Consider the following 13,886-nt stretch of genomic DNA (forward strand, 5'->3'; position numbering starts at 1 on the left):
TTCTATTTTTCCACTTCTCCATTCGAGTTTCCTTCTTTCCACAGCCTCCCCTCCCCCACCCCCATCCTTCAGTGCAACTGCCACGTTCCTCAGGCAGTCCTTTAACAATCTGTTCCGCCATTCTCGAATTCTGATCACTTAATGAACATCCTTAGCACCTTCTCAGCCTTCTGTATCATTTACATTCCCTTTGTCCAATTCCACACCCCTTCCCCCCCCCCCCCCGCCCCAATAGTATAAATCCCTGCTGATTCTCTCTGCTCTTAGCTCTGATGAAGGGTCATCTAGACTTAAAACATTGGCTCTATTCTCTCCCCACATATGCTGTCAGACCAGCATTTTCTGTTTTTGTTGCAGATTCCAAGATCCGCAGTATTTTGCTTTTATCTCAGTCTATCTTAACAGCCTTCTTTGTTTGTACCTTCATGGTCTGCAGCTATCCTTTAAAAATACCACAGCCAAGGGTGCCGAGGGGAAGGTCATGCCCAGGCAGTACCCTGGCACGGCCTCGTGGCCCCAATGGGCAATGTCAAGGGGCAGTGCCAGTGACGGGGGCTTCTGCTGAGGAGATCTGTTGGGGTGGATGGGCTTCCCTGACTTGGTCGTGGTGGGGGTTTCCTGTGTCCATGGGGAGATTGCGCATGACGGGGATTCCCCATGTCCGTGGAGGGAGGTGTGTCTTGTGTCCATGTGTTGTGGGGGTCACTGTGTCCATGGCGGGGGGGGGAATCCTTGTTTTTATTTTTATTTGTGTTAGATCAGGGCTCCCTTTTGAAGGACCAATCATTTGAAGGCTGAGGTTGTTCGCAGGGCGAGCTCTAACCGAGTGACAAAAGAGTATGATGGGAAGCGCCGACAGACAGCACACTGCTTTTCTCGCCTGAGTTGACACTTAGTACAAAAAATCTAAAAAATTCCATCCTGCGTTTTCAAGTCTAATTCGAGGGCTCTAATAAATCGCAATTCTTTTGAGAAGCAGTACTGCCTTTGCTAAGCTTTGCTGACCTATTTTGAAGTCAGCAGGTTAATAATTGTTTGCACCAATTCTGAAATAATTGCCTCGAGCCATTGAAGAAGAATACTGCCTCTCCTCTCCATTTCAACTGTGAGGTAATTCTGGAATATTTTTCCTTCCTAGCACATTAGTCCCACGCCAAAATCAGCTGGGAGAGAAACCAAATATGTGAGTATTTTTTTTTGGTTTGATAAATGAGTACAATCAGATTTTCTGGAGAGGATATGTTGAGTATTTGGTACTCAGAATAAACCATGTAGGATTACAGTTCTACTTTTATTGTGGGATGCCAAAAATGATAACCTTGTTAGTGCCTCAAAAGGTACCTGGAAGTTCTGGAACCTGAAGACTACGGACTAAATGCTGGAGAATGGGATTAAACTGAACGGCTCGATTCTTTTTTTCTCCTCATTTTTTGACTGGTGCAGACATGATGGGCTGAATGGCCTCTTTCTGCACTGTAACATTTCTATGGTTTTATGATCCGAATGTTTACCTTTGTTGATTTGCTTAAACAAAACATACATGTTTCACTGTGCACGGCACTACTGCCTCACAGTGGCAGGGACCTGGGTTGGATTCCAAACTTGGGTGGAGTTTGCACGTTCTCTTCGTGTCTGTGTGGGTTTCCTCCCACAGGCCAAAGATGTGCAGCTTACCTGGACTGGCCACGCTAAATTGCCCTTAGTGCCCCGAGATGTGTAGGTTAGGTGGCTTAGCAGGGTAAGTACATGGGGTTATGGGGATAGGGGCCTGGGTAAGATATTCTGTCGGAGAGGCGGTGCAGATTCAATGGGCTGAATGGCCTGTTTATGCACTGTAGGAATTATATGCTTTATGAAACCCACTGATCATTGCGTATGCAGGACCACCATCAAATATTACTTGGACGGCTGATGCTGGGTGTGGGGGAGGCATTTTTTAAATCTCCTCCTCTCCTCTTCGCATGCAAGTCAAAAACTCCAGGATTTGGATTTCTCTGGATCGCATTTAAGAAACAAAGTCTTGATTCATGCAAAGTGACATTTATTTTTCACTTTATAGTGTCTCCGAGTTTCTGCTGGTCCAGTGTTGCAACTAATATTAGTTGGTATTTATTAGTGAAGACTAATTAGAAATTGAGAATTGAAAAGAAATTAGAAATTAAGACCAAAAGGGCAAGATGCTTTTTAAATACAAACAGTAATAGATCATGTATTGAAAGATTTTTGAATCGGATGGTATTAATGGATTCAAGAGATGTCCTTTCAAAGCCAGAAGAAATTTCAGAGAAATGCATACATCTGTGCCTCACAGGTAGCATTCCACTGTCAAAAGATTATGAGCGGAATTCTCCAACATCAATCTAAGTGGCGAATTCCTGTGAAAACTGGAGTAATTCACGCTGTTTTTTTCAGTGGGAGTTCAGAGAAGAATCTCCCACTCTGTGCACTGCAGAGGCCACCAGTGTGAATATCATTACATTTCAGAGGGCGGGGCCTATGCCCGCTGGAGAGGCTGAAATCAGCGCGAGATTGGCACTGCCTCCTGATTGCTGGCTAGCTCAATCGCTGGCCAGCCCCGTGACCCCCGCAACACCGGCTCTCTGCCCTCCCACGGCTCGATTGCTGGCCCACTGACCATTCCCGGGCCAGCCCCTCATCACCCCCTCCTCCCCCGGCCCACCACAAACTCCAGCCCTCCCCCCACCGACTTCCCACATCCCCCCCCTTGCAGCCCTGAACACCTCGCAGTGCCGACTCCCCTCCCCCCCACAGCAGGCTGAGCTCCCCCCCACCCGTTAACCCCCTCCCCCTAGCCCGCCCCAATCGCTGGTCTCCCTGCTTCCCCCATTGACCCCTGTGCAGAGTGGCAGCGGGAACCCCCACCCCTTTCAGGCCCTGCTCCCTTGGTACTGCCTGATGCCCGGTGGGCAGTGCCAAAGTGCCCCCTAGGCATGGGCACTTTGCCCCTTGGACAGTGCCATGGGGAGTGGGCTGGCATTGCCAGGGTGCCAATGCCGCGAGGACACCCCCGCCGCCCAAAGCTCTGGTGGGAACAGATTGCCCTCCCTTTCACTCAAGCGGGGTCAGGCCGCTAGCTCCCCGAAAGTGGGGAGCGACAGTAAACCCCGCTGGAGTGAAACACTCCGGCAGGGTGGGAAATGCTAGTTGGCCTGGAAACTTCAGTCTCGGGCCCGCTAATTGTTTTTAAATAACATTCAAATGACCATTTAAATAGTCTTTGCGCCTCCGCACCAATTTCCGGCACAGAGCAGACACAGCTGGAAATTCAGCGCTGGGCAAGGCAAGCAGGGCGCGAACGCTCACGCGAACCTCACAAATCTTCCAATGTGCCAATCCCCCGGCCCTTTGCACTAATGTTTTAGCACAGCAGGATGGGAGAATCGAGGGCTATGCGTTCAAGTCACACTCCAGGGACTTCAGCACAAAATCAAGGCGGACACTCCTATATGTAAGAAGTCTCACAACACCAGGTTAAAGTCCAACAGGTTTATTTGGTAGCAAATACCATAAGCTTTTGGAGCGCTGCTCCTTCGTCAGATGGAGTGGAAATGTGCTCTCAAACAGTGCACAGACACAGAAATCAAGTTACAGAATATTGATTAGAATGCGAATCCCCACAGCCAACCAGGTCTTAAACATCATGACTCCTACATGTACCAGGGGAGTGTGGCACTGTCAGAGCTGCTGTCTTTCAGATGAGACGCCACAGCAAAGTCCTGTCTTTTCTCTTGGGTGGATGTAAAGGACCCCCCAGTACTGCATTCAGCTTCTCCCCAGAGTGATATCCAATAATTATTCCTGAACCAACATCTCAAAAAACAGACTATCTGGTCATTATCAGATTACTGTTTGTGAGGTGTTGCTGTACTGCAGAAGTGACTGTGATCTTTCACAGGGCTCAGCAAAAATATATACCAGTGATAAGGAAGGACTGTAGAAAAAGAGATAATCTGCCATGGATATCTAAGGAAATAAAGGAGGGTATCAAATTGAAAGGAAATGCATACGAAGTGGCAAAGATTAGTGGGAAACTAGAGAATTGGGAAATCTCTAAAGGTCAACAGAAAGCCACGAAAAAAGCTATAAAGAAAAATAAGATGGATTATGAGAGTAAACTAGCTCAGAATATAAAAACAGATAGCAAAAGTTGCTACAGATATATAAAACGAAAAAGAGTGGCTAAAGTAAACATTGGTTCTTTAGAAGATGAGAAAGAGGATGTAATAACTGGAAATGAGAAAATGGCTGAGGCATTGAACATTGTGTATGTCTTCACAGTGGAAGACACAAATAACATGCCAAATATTGATGACAGGAAGGCTATGGCAGGTGAGAACCTAGAAACTATCATTATCATGAAAGAGGTAGTGTTGGGCAAGCTAATGGGGCTAAAGGTAGACAAGTTTCCTGGCCCTGATGGAATGCATCCCAGGGTACTAAAAGAGATGGTGGGGGAAATAGCAAATGCACTCGTGGCAATTTACCAAAATTCGCTGGACTCGGGTGGTTCCCGCAGATTGGAAAACAGCAAATGTGACACCACTGTTTAAAAAAGGAGTTGGACAAAAGGTGGGTAACTATAGGGCAGTTAGCTTAACTTCTGTAGTAGGGAAAATGCTTGAATCTATCATCAAGGAAGAAATAGCGAGACATCTGGATGTGGCATGGGTTCATGAAGGGCGGGTCATGTTTGACTCATTTGGTGGAATTCTTTGAAAACATTACATGCGCAGTGGACAATGAGGGATCTGTGGATGTGGTGTATCTGGATTTCCAGAAGGCATTTGACAAGGTGCTGCACCAAAAGCTGCTGCATAAGATAAAGGTGCACGGTGTTACAGGTAATATATTAGCATGGATAGAGGATTGGTTAACTAACAGAAAGCAAAGAGTGGGGGTAAGTGGGTGTTTTTCTGGTTGGCGATCAGTGACTAGTGGTGTGCCTCAGGGATCAGTGTTGGGACCGCAATTGTTTACGATTTACATAGATCATTTGGAGTTGGGGACCACGTGTAATGTGTCAAAATTCACAGATGACACTAAGATGAGTGGTAGAGCAAAATGTGCAGAGGACGCTGAAAGTCTGCAAAGGGATATAGATCGTCTAAGTGAGTGGGCGAGGGTCTGGCAGATGGAGTACAATGTTGGTAAATGTGAGATCATCCATTTTGGTAGAAATAACAGCAAAATGGACTATTACTTAAATGGTAAAAAATTGCAGCATGCCGCTGTGCAGAGGGACCTGGGTGTCTTTGTGCATGAATCACAAAAAGTTGGTTTGCGGTGCGGCAGGTAATTAAGAAGGCAAATGGAATTTTGTCCTTCATTGCTAGAGGGATGGAGTTTAAAAACAGTGAGGTTATATTGCAGCTGTATAAGGTGTTGGTGAGGCCACACCTGGAGTACTGTGTACAGTTTTGCTTTCCTTACTTGAGAAAGGATATACTGGCACTGAAGGGGGTGCAGAGGAGAGGGTTGGCTTATGAGGAGAGACTGAGTAGACTGGGGCTATGCTCATTGGAATTCAGAAGAATGAGGGGAGATCTAGTAGAAACAGATAAGATTATGAAGGGAATAGATAAGATAGAAGCAGGGAAGTTTCCACTGGCAGGTGAAACTAGAACAAGGGGAGCAGATTTCGGACTGAGTTGAGGAGGAACTTCTTCACACAAAGGGTTGTAAATCTGTGGAATTCCCTCCCTACATTCTTGCCTACCCCTGATGACCTTTCACCCCCCCTTGTTAGCAATAATCTATCTAACTCTGCCTTCAAAATATTCAAAGACTCCACTGTCTTTTGAAGAAGAGGGTTCCAGAGACTCATTGGGAAAACCTTTTCCTCATCTCTGTCTTAAATGAATGACCCCTTATTTTTAAACAGTGGCCCCTAATTCTTGGTTCTCTGACAAGAGGAAACATCCTCTCCACATCCACCCTGTCGATATCCCTCTGGATCTAAAAGGTTTCGATAAGGTTGCCTCTTACTCTTTTAAACTCTAGCGGGTACAAAGCTAACCTCTCCAATCTTTCCTCATAAGACAACCTGCCCATTCCGTAAACCTTCTCTGAACTGCTTCTAACAAATTTATACCTTTCCTTAAATACAGAGACCAATACTGTACACAATACTCCAGATGTGGTCTCAGCAATGCCTGATACAACTGAAGCATAACCTTCCTAATGAGGCCTAATTTCCTGAACGGAAGGGTATAAATTGAAACTGATCATATTTGCTAGTTGTCCTGAAATGATAAAGCACACTCATGCAGTGTGGGGTGTCTTATGAGGTGAGGCTGGTGCGTATTCTTGGGGTAGGTTAGAGGAAACTGCACATCACATGTAACTGGGCTGTCCTTGCTTGCCTCTGAAATGGAAAAACTTCCCGACTCACTTGCCTCAACATTTTGCAAAGAAAACTCACCAATTATATAATTAAGTATTAGTGTACAAAAAGTTGTATTATTACAATAAAAGTAATTGAATTTTGACTGTTTTTGATTATGGTGGACAGATCAAACATACAATGAAAGAATGATTTTGGAAGGACAGTGTACATTTTGACAATGGTTTTGTACAAGAATGAATCTGCAAGCACCTGTTATTGATCGATAGAAAGAACTTTTATTGATCAATAACAGGTCATCAATGGTGAATCCATTAGCATCGGAAATGTTCATGAGGCAGGAATTGGAGGAGTGCACATATCTCAGAGGGTTGTAGAGCTGGAGGAGTTTACAGAGAGAGGGAAGGGTGAGCCCATATGGAGGGATTTGAAATTGGGGATGAGAATTTTAAAGTTGAGGCTTTGCTTAATCAGGAACAGTGTAGGTGGGCGAGCAGAAAGATGACGTATGAAGCTGGAATTTATCGCAACATAAATAAATGTTTTATAAAAAATTCCTGTCTTCCACCTGTAAGACAATTTTAAATAGCTAAAACTGACTTTACAAAATGGTCTTGAATCATTTCCATTCACCAGTATATGGTCGACAACTTCTTAATGAAGTAAAGATTTTGAAATTAGTATCTAAAACTGTAGCTTATTTTAAAAAAGCCTCTTTGATGGCTTGCAATGGTTGCAGTCAGTAGTAACTTGCCATTCTGATTGGTTGGATGCAGAGCGGTAGCTGGTTTTGTTGAATCGAGCTTCCTGCTCGATGCTTTTGTTAACCAGTGTTAAAGATCATGGAAATGCAACCTACACTAAGTGTAAAATTCCGTGATCTTCTTTGTGGATTTGGCCTATTTCTGGTGGAATGTGCTGGTTTTACCAAGCAGAAACTCTGGGCCTGGATCTAATTGTAGTTTAAGTAATAGAAAACAAAAAAAAGATGCTTTTAAACCATGTTGTAAGGCCACTCATTATATTTCTGCCACTAAAGTGCATCCTGGGGCAGGGTCCATTAGAGAAGGTTTCTTTAATTTAATAGGTAATGAGCTGGAGGGTTGATTCACTGATCTAGTCCTGCGCCTGCACTGCAGTCGGTTAATACATTTTTGAGGTTTTTGGAATTAAATAGCAGGAAACATTTCAGGTATAATTGTGATCTATAACATTGGAGCAAGTAGTTACAGACTAGCCTTATTCTGCACCAAATTGTGCACTTCAAAATCCCAGGTGAATAATATAGTTAATTTGTACAATAGAATGTTCTCCCTTTTCATACAGAGGATAAATAAATAAACACCTTGCTGCACTGTGGGTTACTAGAGATTCTGGTACACTGTTGGAATGCTGCCAGTTAGACCATAAGACAGAGGAGCAGAATTAGGCCATCGAGTTTGCTCCGCCGTTCAATCATGGCTGATATTTTTCTCATCCCCATTCTCCTGCCTTTTCCCCATCAATAAGACCATAAGACAGAGTTGCCATCTCAGAATATTTTCTTTTGTGCTGCCACTACTAGTGTTATGTTATTTGATCGATTTGTTTCCTACAATATCCTCTTACTCTCTGCGACCCATTGTTCCTAAGTGCCTGCTGCTTTGTAATATTCCCTTGTATTTTTCAGGCAAATCTTCATCTGTCAATATCGGAGTCTACAGATGACAGGCCTGTAAGTACTCCTTGCAACCATTCCTCCTGGCAGCTTAAGGTATTGTTTATTGTGTTCTGTGTGGGTGTTAAGCTATCTTTGACAAGCAGTTCATGTTGTCTTTCACCATATGGCTTTCTATTCCTGAGCATGCATGTTTAGGGGCCAAATCGCAAAAAGGTTTAGCTTGGCTGTGGACATTCTGGAGTGATCTTTCCTCCACTGTTGTGGTGGTGAAAATGAGGTGGTGAACACTGCCGTCATTTCCTCACGCCAAACTGCATTTACTTCACTTTCCCCTATCCTGCCATGTGTAAATGCTGACACTGTGGCTCAGCCTCAATTCCCTTCTATCAACCTTTCTTCTGCCACTTTCCAGCACAACCTGTGGAAGATGTGTGGGCGGGAGGGTGGGGGGTAGAATCATGGCAGGAAGGCTCATAAACACTCATTGCAGGGCAAGAGGGCCTAAAATTGGCCTCTTCCCCTTCCGCTTCTGTCCCATCTACATATAATGGCTGGAATTTTCCCACAGCCAGTGCACCACCGCCCACAGGTTTCGCAGCAATATGGGGTGACATTAATGGGAAATCCCATTGACAACAGTGGGACCAGAGAATCCTGCCAGCAGCGAACAGTGCATCACCTCCCACTGCCAGGAAATACGTGGCTGGGAGGCCGGAAAATGTCACCCAGTATCTTAGCTGAGGTCTGACAAAACTCCCCTTTGTCTTTGATTGTTTTTTAATGGGATATAGGCATCATGGACTGGGCCAGCATTTATGGCTCATCCCTAATTGCTCTTGCAGGGGCAGTTAAGAGTCAACCACATTGCTGTGGCTCTGGAGTCACATGTAGGGCCAAACCAGGTAAGGACGGCAGATTTCCTTCCCTAAAGGACATTAATGAATCAGGTGGGTTTTTGCCAGAATTGAAAATGGTTTCATCAATTTTATTGAATTCAAATTTTATTTAATTCAAATTTCACCATCTGCCCAGGATTTGAACCTGGGTCCCCGGATCATTATCCTGGATCTTGACAATAGTTTTGTACAAGAATGAATCTGCAAGTCCCGTGACAATACCACTCGGCCACTGCCACTTTGAGGTCCTTTGTCCCATATAGAGGTGCTGGAGTAATAGTCTGGCCAGCAACACTCCCTTTTGGCACTGTAAGGCTCCCTCCTGGTGGTGGGAATTGCAATAGGAGCTCAGCATGCGTGGGAATGACCCCAATCAGAGTATTGGTTTTAAAATGTTCCTTTTCTTCCAAAGAAAATAATATGCAATTGCTGCTTAATTTCATCTGCAATTTAGCAAACCATGTAACATTGTAAATCTTCAGGTATGACCATTAATGTCATTTCTCCTGGAGACTGGAAAATCAGAACCAAAGGAAAATAATTGCCTTTTATTCTCTTATAATATTTTTGATGTAGAAAGCATTGGCTTCAAGCTAAGTATTGGGAAGTTTTACAAAATGGCAGAGAGATGTTAGAAGCATTTATTTAATTTGTGGACTGCAGATGAAGTGGTTATGAAACTGATGAATTTGGCTATAGAAAAATGATGGGCGATAGTTCAAATTCTCGCAATGCCTTGAAAACAATCAGCAAAAGTATGAGGCATTGCATATTCTTACACAAACCCAGGGTAATGCTCAAGTGATGTGCACAGGACATGTCACTACTGATGCTTCAATATATTCTGTGAATAAAAATTGGAATAATATGAGTAGATAGATGAATCAGTGTGCTCATACTGAATAGTTGGAAGTCCGATTTTAATGAATACCTTCCCCTGGTTTGTGCTAAATTACCTGCTGATCTCAGTAAGACTGATAATTTTCAACACCCCCGAAGTCGGGAGTGGAAAAATCAGCCAAAGGTTCCATTCCTGATTCCTATAATTTAGAAATTTGGCAGTGCCGAGTGAGAGCCACATCAGTTTTGGCTGCAGAATTTCCCCAAACTCAATGGTCCAACAGCTTTGTGGTACTCACAGTCAAGGTTGTATAGAAAGATCACTTGACTCAAGTACCATATAATTCCTACAGTGCAGTTAGAGGTCATCTGGCTCATCGGGTCTGCATCGACTTCCCTTAGATTATCCTCTGATTACATTGTAGGGAAGCCTGAAGCATCTGCAACAATCTTTAGCCCGAGGTGTTAAGTATATGATCCATCCCGGCCTCCTCCTGGAGGCCCCGACATCACAGATGCCAGTCATCAGCCAATTCAATTCACTCCATGTCATAACAAGAAACAGCTGAAGGTGTTGGATATTGCAAAGGCCCAGACAATAGTACTGAAGACTTGTGTTCTATATCTTGCTGTGCCCCAAACCAAGCTGTTCCGGTATAACACTGGCATCTATCGGCAATGTAGAAGATTGCCCAGGTATATCCTGTACACAAAAAGCAGAACAAATCCAACCCAGCCAATTACCACCCTAGCAGCCTACTCTCAATCACCAGTGAAGTGATGGAAGGAGTCATCAACAGTTCTATCAAGCAGCACTTACTCAGCATAACCTATTTACTGATACTCAGTTTGGGTTCTGCCAGGGCCACTTAGTTCCTGACCTCATTTCAATCTTGGCTCAAACATGGATAAAAGAGCTGAATACCAGAGGTGAGATAAGACATCAAGGCAACATTTGACTGAGCGTGGCATCAAGGAGCCCGAGCAGAACTGGAGTCAATGGGAACCAGGGGGAAAATTCTCCACTGGTTGGAGTCATACCTGGCTCAAAGGAAGATGCTTGTGGTTGTTGGATATCAATCATCTCAGTCTCAGGACGTCACTGCAGGAGTTCCTCAGGGTAGGTGCTAGACTCAGCCATCTTCAGCTGCTTCATCATTAAATCATAGAATCCCTATAGTGCAGAAGGAGGCCATTCGACCCATCGAGCCTGCACCGAAAACAATCCCACCCAGGCCCTATCCCCTTAACACCACGTATTTTTACCCTTTGAGTCCCCCTGACACCAAGGGGCAATTTAGCATGGCTAATCTATCTAACTTGTACATCTTTGGACTGTGGGAGGAAACCGAAGCACCTGGAGGTAACCCATGCAGACGCAGGGAGAATGTGTAAACTCCACATGGACAATCATCCAAGCCTGGAATTAAACCCAGGTCTCCGACGCTGTGAGGCAGCAGTGCTAACCACTGTGCCACCGTACTACCCTGGTCAGAAATGGGGATGTTCGCTGATGATCTCACAATGTTCAGCACCATTTGCAACTCCTCATATTGGATACTGAAGCAGTCTATATCCAAATGCAGCAAGACTTGGACAATATTAAGACTTTGGCATGTTAAGCGCTATGCAATTATCACAACAAGAGAGAATCTAACCTTTGCCCAATACATTCAATGGCTTTACATAGAAACATAGAAACCCTACAGTGCAGAAGGAGGCCATTCGGCCCATCGAGTCTGCACCGACCACAATCCCACCCAGGCCCTCCCCCCACATATTTTACCCGCTAATCCCTCTAACCTACGCATCCCAGGACTCTAAGGGACAATTTTTAACCTGGCCAATCAACCTAACCCGCACATCTCAGTCCAAAGATATGCGGGTTAGGTTGATTGGCTTTACCATCACTGAAAAAGCCACTATCAACATCCTGGGTTACCATTGACTAGAAACTGAACTGAATTAGCCATACAAATTCTATGGCTATCAGAGCAGGTCAAAGGCTAGGAATCCTGCAGTGAGTAACTCACCTCCTGACTCCTCAAAGTGTATCCACCATCTACAAGGCACAAGTCAGTAGTGTGATGGAATCCACTTGCCTCGATGCATGCAGCTCCAACAACACTCAAGAAACTTGACACCATCCAGGACAAAGCAGCCTGCTTGATTGGCACCCCATCCAGAAACATTCGCTACCTCCACCACCGATGAATAGTGGCAGCAGTGTGTACCATCTACAAGATGCACTTAGTATCTACAAGATACAAGTATCTACAAGATGCACCCAGTATAAACTGAAACGGCTGCCATTGTCTCCAAGTGTAAATACCTTGCAGCTTCCTCCCTGCAAAACAATCTTCGTCTTCCTTTAATAAGAGCAAAATATTGCAGATGCTGGAAATCTGAACTAAAAACAGAAAATGCTGGATAAACTCAGCACGTCTGGCAGCATCTGTGGAAAGAAACAGAGTTAAGGTTTTGGATCAAAATTAATCCTTCTACAGGAGTCTTCCTTTGATCTCTAATAAGCAAACAATCCAAAATTAAAGGAGATGAGATTAGGTTCAAACGGCTCCAAGGTATTTTCAGGCCAATATCACAAAGTTCTCATTTGCAGTGTTCTGATTCCAATGGAGACCAACATGAAAAGAACCAAATTTACCAATCGACCTGAACAAGAAAACCCAATTTTACTTTCTCTAACTTTTACTTTAACAATTAAACCAAAAATCAATATTTTTAAAATAAAATGAATTAACAATAAAATTGTCAATGGCAAACCTAACTTCCACATTAAGTATCAGATACACTGAAGCTGGATCTCTCAGATGTACTAGCATATATGGCAGAAATTTCAAGTTTCACAGAATCACAGAATACTACAGTGTAGAAGAGGCCTTTCAGCCCATCGAGTCTGCACTGACGCATGAAAGGCCCTGACCTGCCCACCTAATCCCACTTACCAGCACTTGGCCCATAGTCTTGAATGTTATGGCGTGCCAAGTACTCATCCAGGTACTTTATAAAGGATGTGAGATATCCCGCCTCCACCACCATCCCAGGCAGTGCATTCAGATCATCCCCACCCTCTGAGTAAAAATGTTTTTCCTCAAATCCCCCCTAAAATCCCCACCCCTCACTTTTAACTTGTGTCCCCTTGGGGTGAACGGGATCAAAGCTTATGGGGAGAATTTTTAAAAAAATACTTTTCCAATTCAATCAAATCAAATCCAATTCAGAGTCTCAACAAGTTGAGACATTTCAGATCCAGGCTGACAAGACAGGACGGGAGACCAAAACCACCTTGTCCTGGGACTGATCTACATGAGCCAAGCTGATTGGAGAAGGGGGAGGTTCCTCCTCCAAGACTTGAGCTCATTTGCATCTTAGCCAAAAGGCCGAGATGCCACTTTAAAAAATTGCTTCATATGAAACATATGAAGCCTCAGTGTAACCTAATGACCTCAACCAAGTGCGGCCGACCATGGGCTGCCGACCATACTACACTTGATCTTAGCCAAAAGGCCGAGGAGAATTAGGCTAGTGAGTTGGACAATCAGCCATGATCGTGATGAATGGCGAAGCAAGCTTGAAGGGCCAAATGACCTCTTCCTGCTCCTCTTTTCTATGTAACTGACCCTTCAACTAAGGGGAACAGCTGCTCCCTATCCTTTAAAAATCTTCAATGAACTTCAATGTGGGCGGCACGGTAGCACAGTGGTTAGCACTGCTGCTTCACAGCTCCAGGGACCTGGGTTCGATTCCCGGCTTGGGTCACTGTCTGTGTGGAGTTTGCACATTCTCTTCGTGTCTGCGTGGGTTTCCTCCGGGTGCTCCGGTTTCCTCCCACAGTCCAAAGATGTGCGGGTTAGGTTGATTGGCCATGCTAAAATTGCCCTTAGTGTCGTGGGATGCGTAGGTTAGAGAGATTAGTGGGTAAATATGTAGTGATATGGGGGTCGGGCCTGGTGGGATTGTGGTCGGTGTAGACTCGATGGGCCGAATGGCCTCTCTCTGTGCTGTAGGGTTTCTAAGATTCTAAGAACTTCCTCAGGCAGAATTCCAGTTCCTTTTCTGCAAGGATTTAGCCACCCATTCTCATTCGGCAGCAACTCCCGAACAA

At 44.6% G+C, this 13,886-nt stretch overlaps 1 protein-coding gene across 15 annotated transcripts in view; it reads left to right on the forward strand.

Moving 5' to 3' along the window:
* The window catches only part of mlip (muscular LMNA-interacting protein), a 204,200-nt gene that overhangs the window by 155,488 nt on the left and 34,826 nt on the right, over positions 1–13,886 (forward strand). For all 15 annotated transcript variants that reach the window (XR_013497792.1, XR_013497793.1, XM_078213270.1 and 12 more), the window contains 2 exons: positions 1,139–1,183; positions 8,034–8,078. Coding sequence is in view for 13 of the 15 variants with exons in the window: in XM_078213270.1 (XP_078069396.1) it covers positions 1,139–1,183; positions 8,034–8,078 (90 nt within the window). In the remaining 2 variants the exon portion in view is untranslated. The remainder of the gene's footprint in view (positions 1–1,138; positions 1,184–8,033; positions 8,079–13,886) is intronic.

Source organism: Mustelus asterias, chromosome 5 (assembly GCF_964213995.1).
Source record: "Mustelus asterias chromosome 5, sMusAst1.hap1.1, whole genome shotgun sequence".
Lineage (NCBI taxonomy): Eukaryota > Metazoa > Chordata > Chondrichthyes > Carcharhiniformes > Triakidae > Mustelus > Mustelus asterias.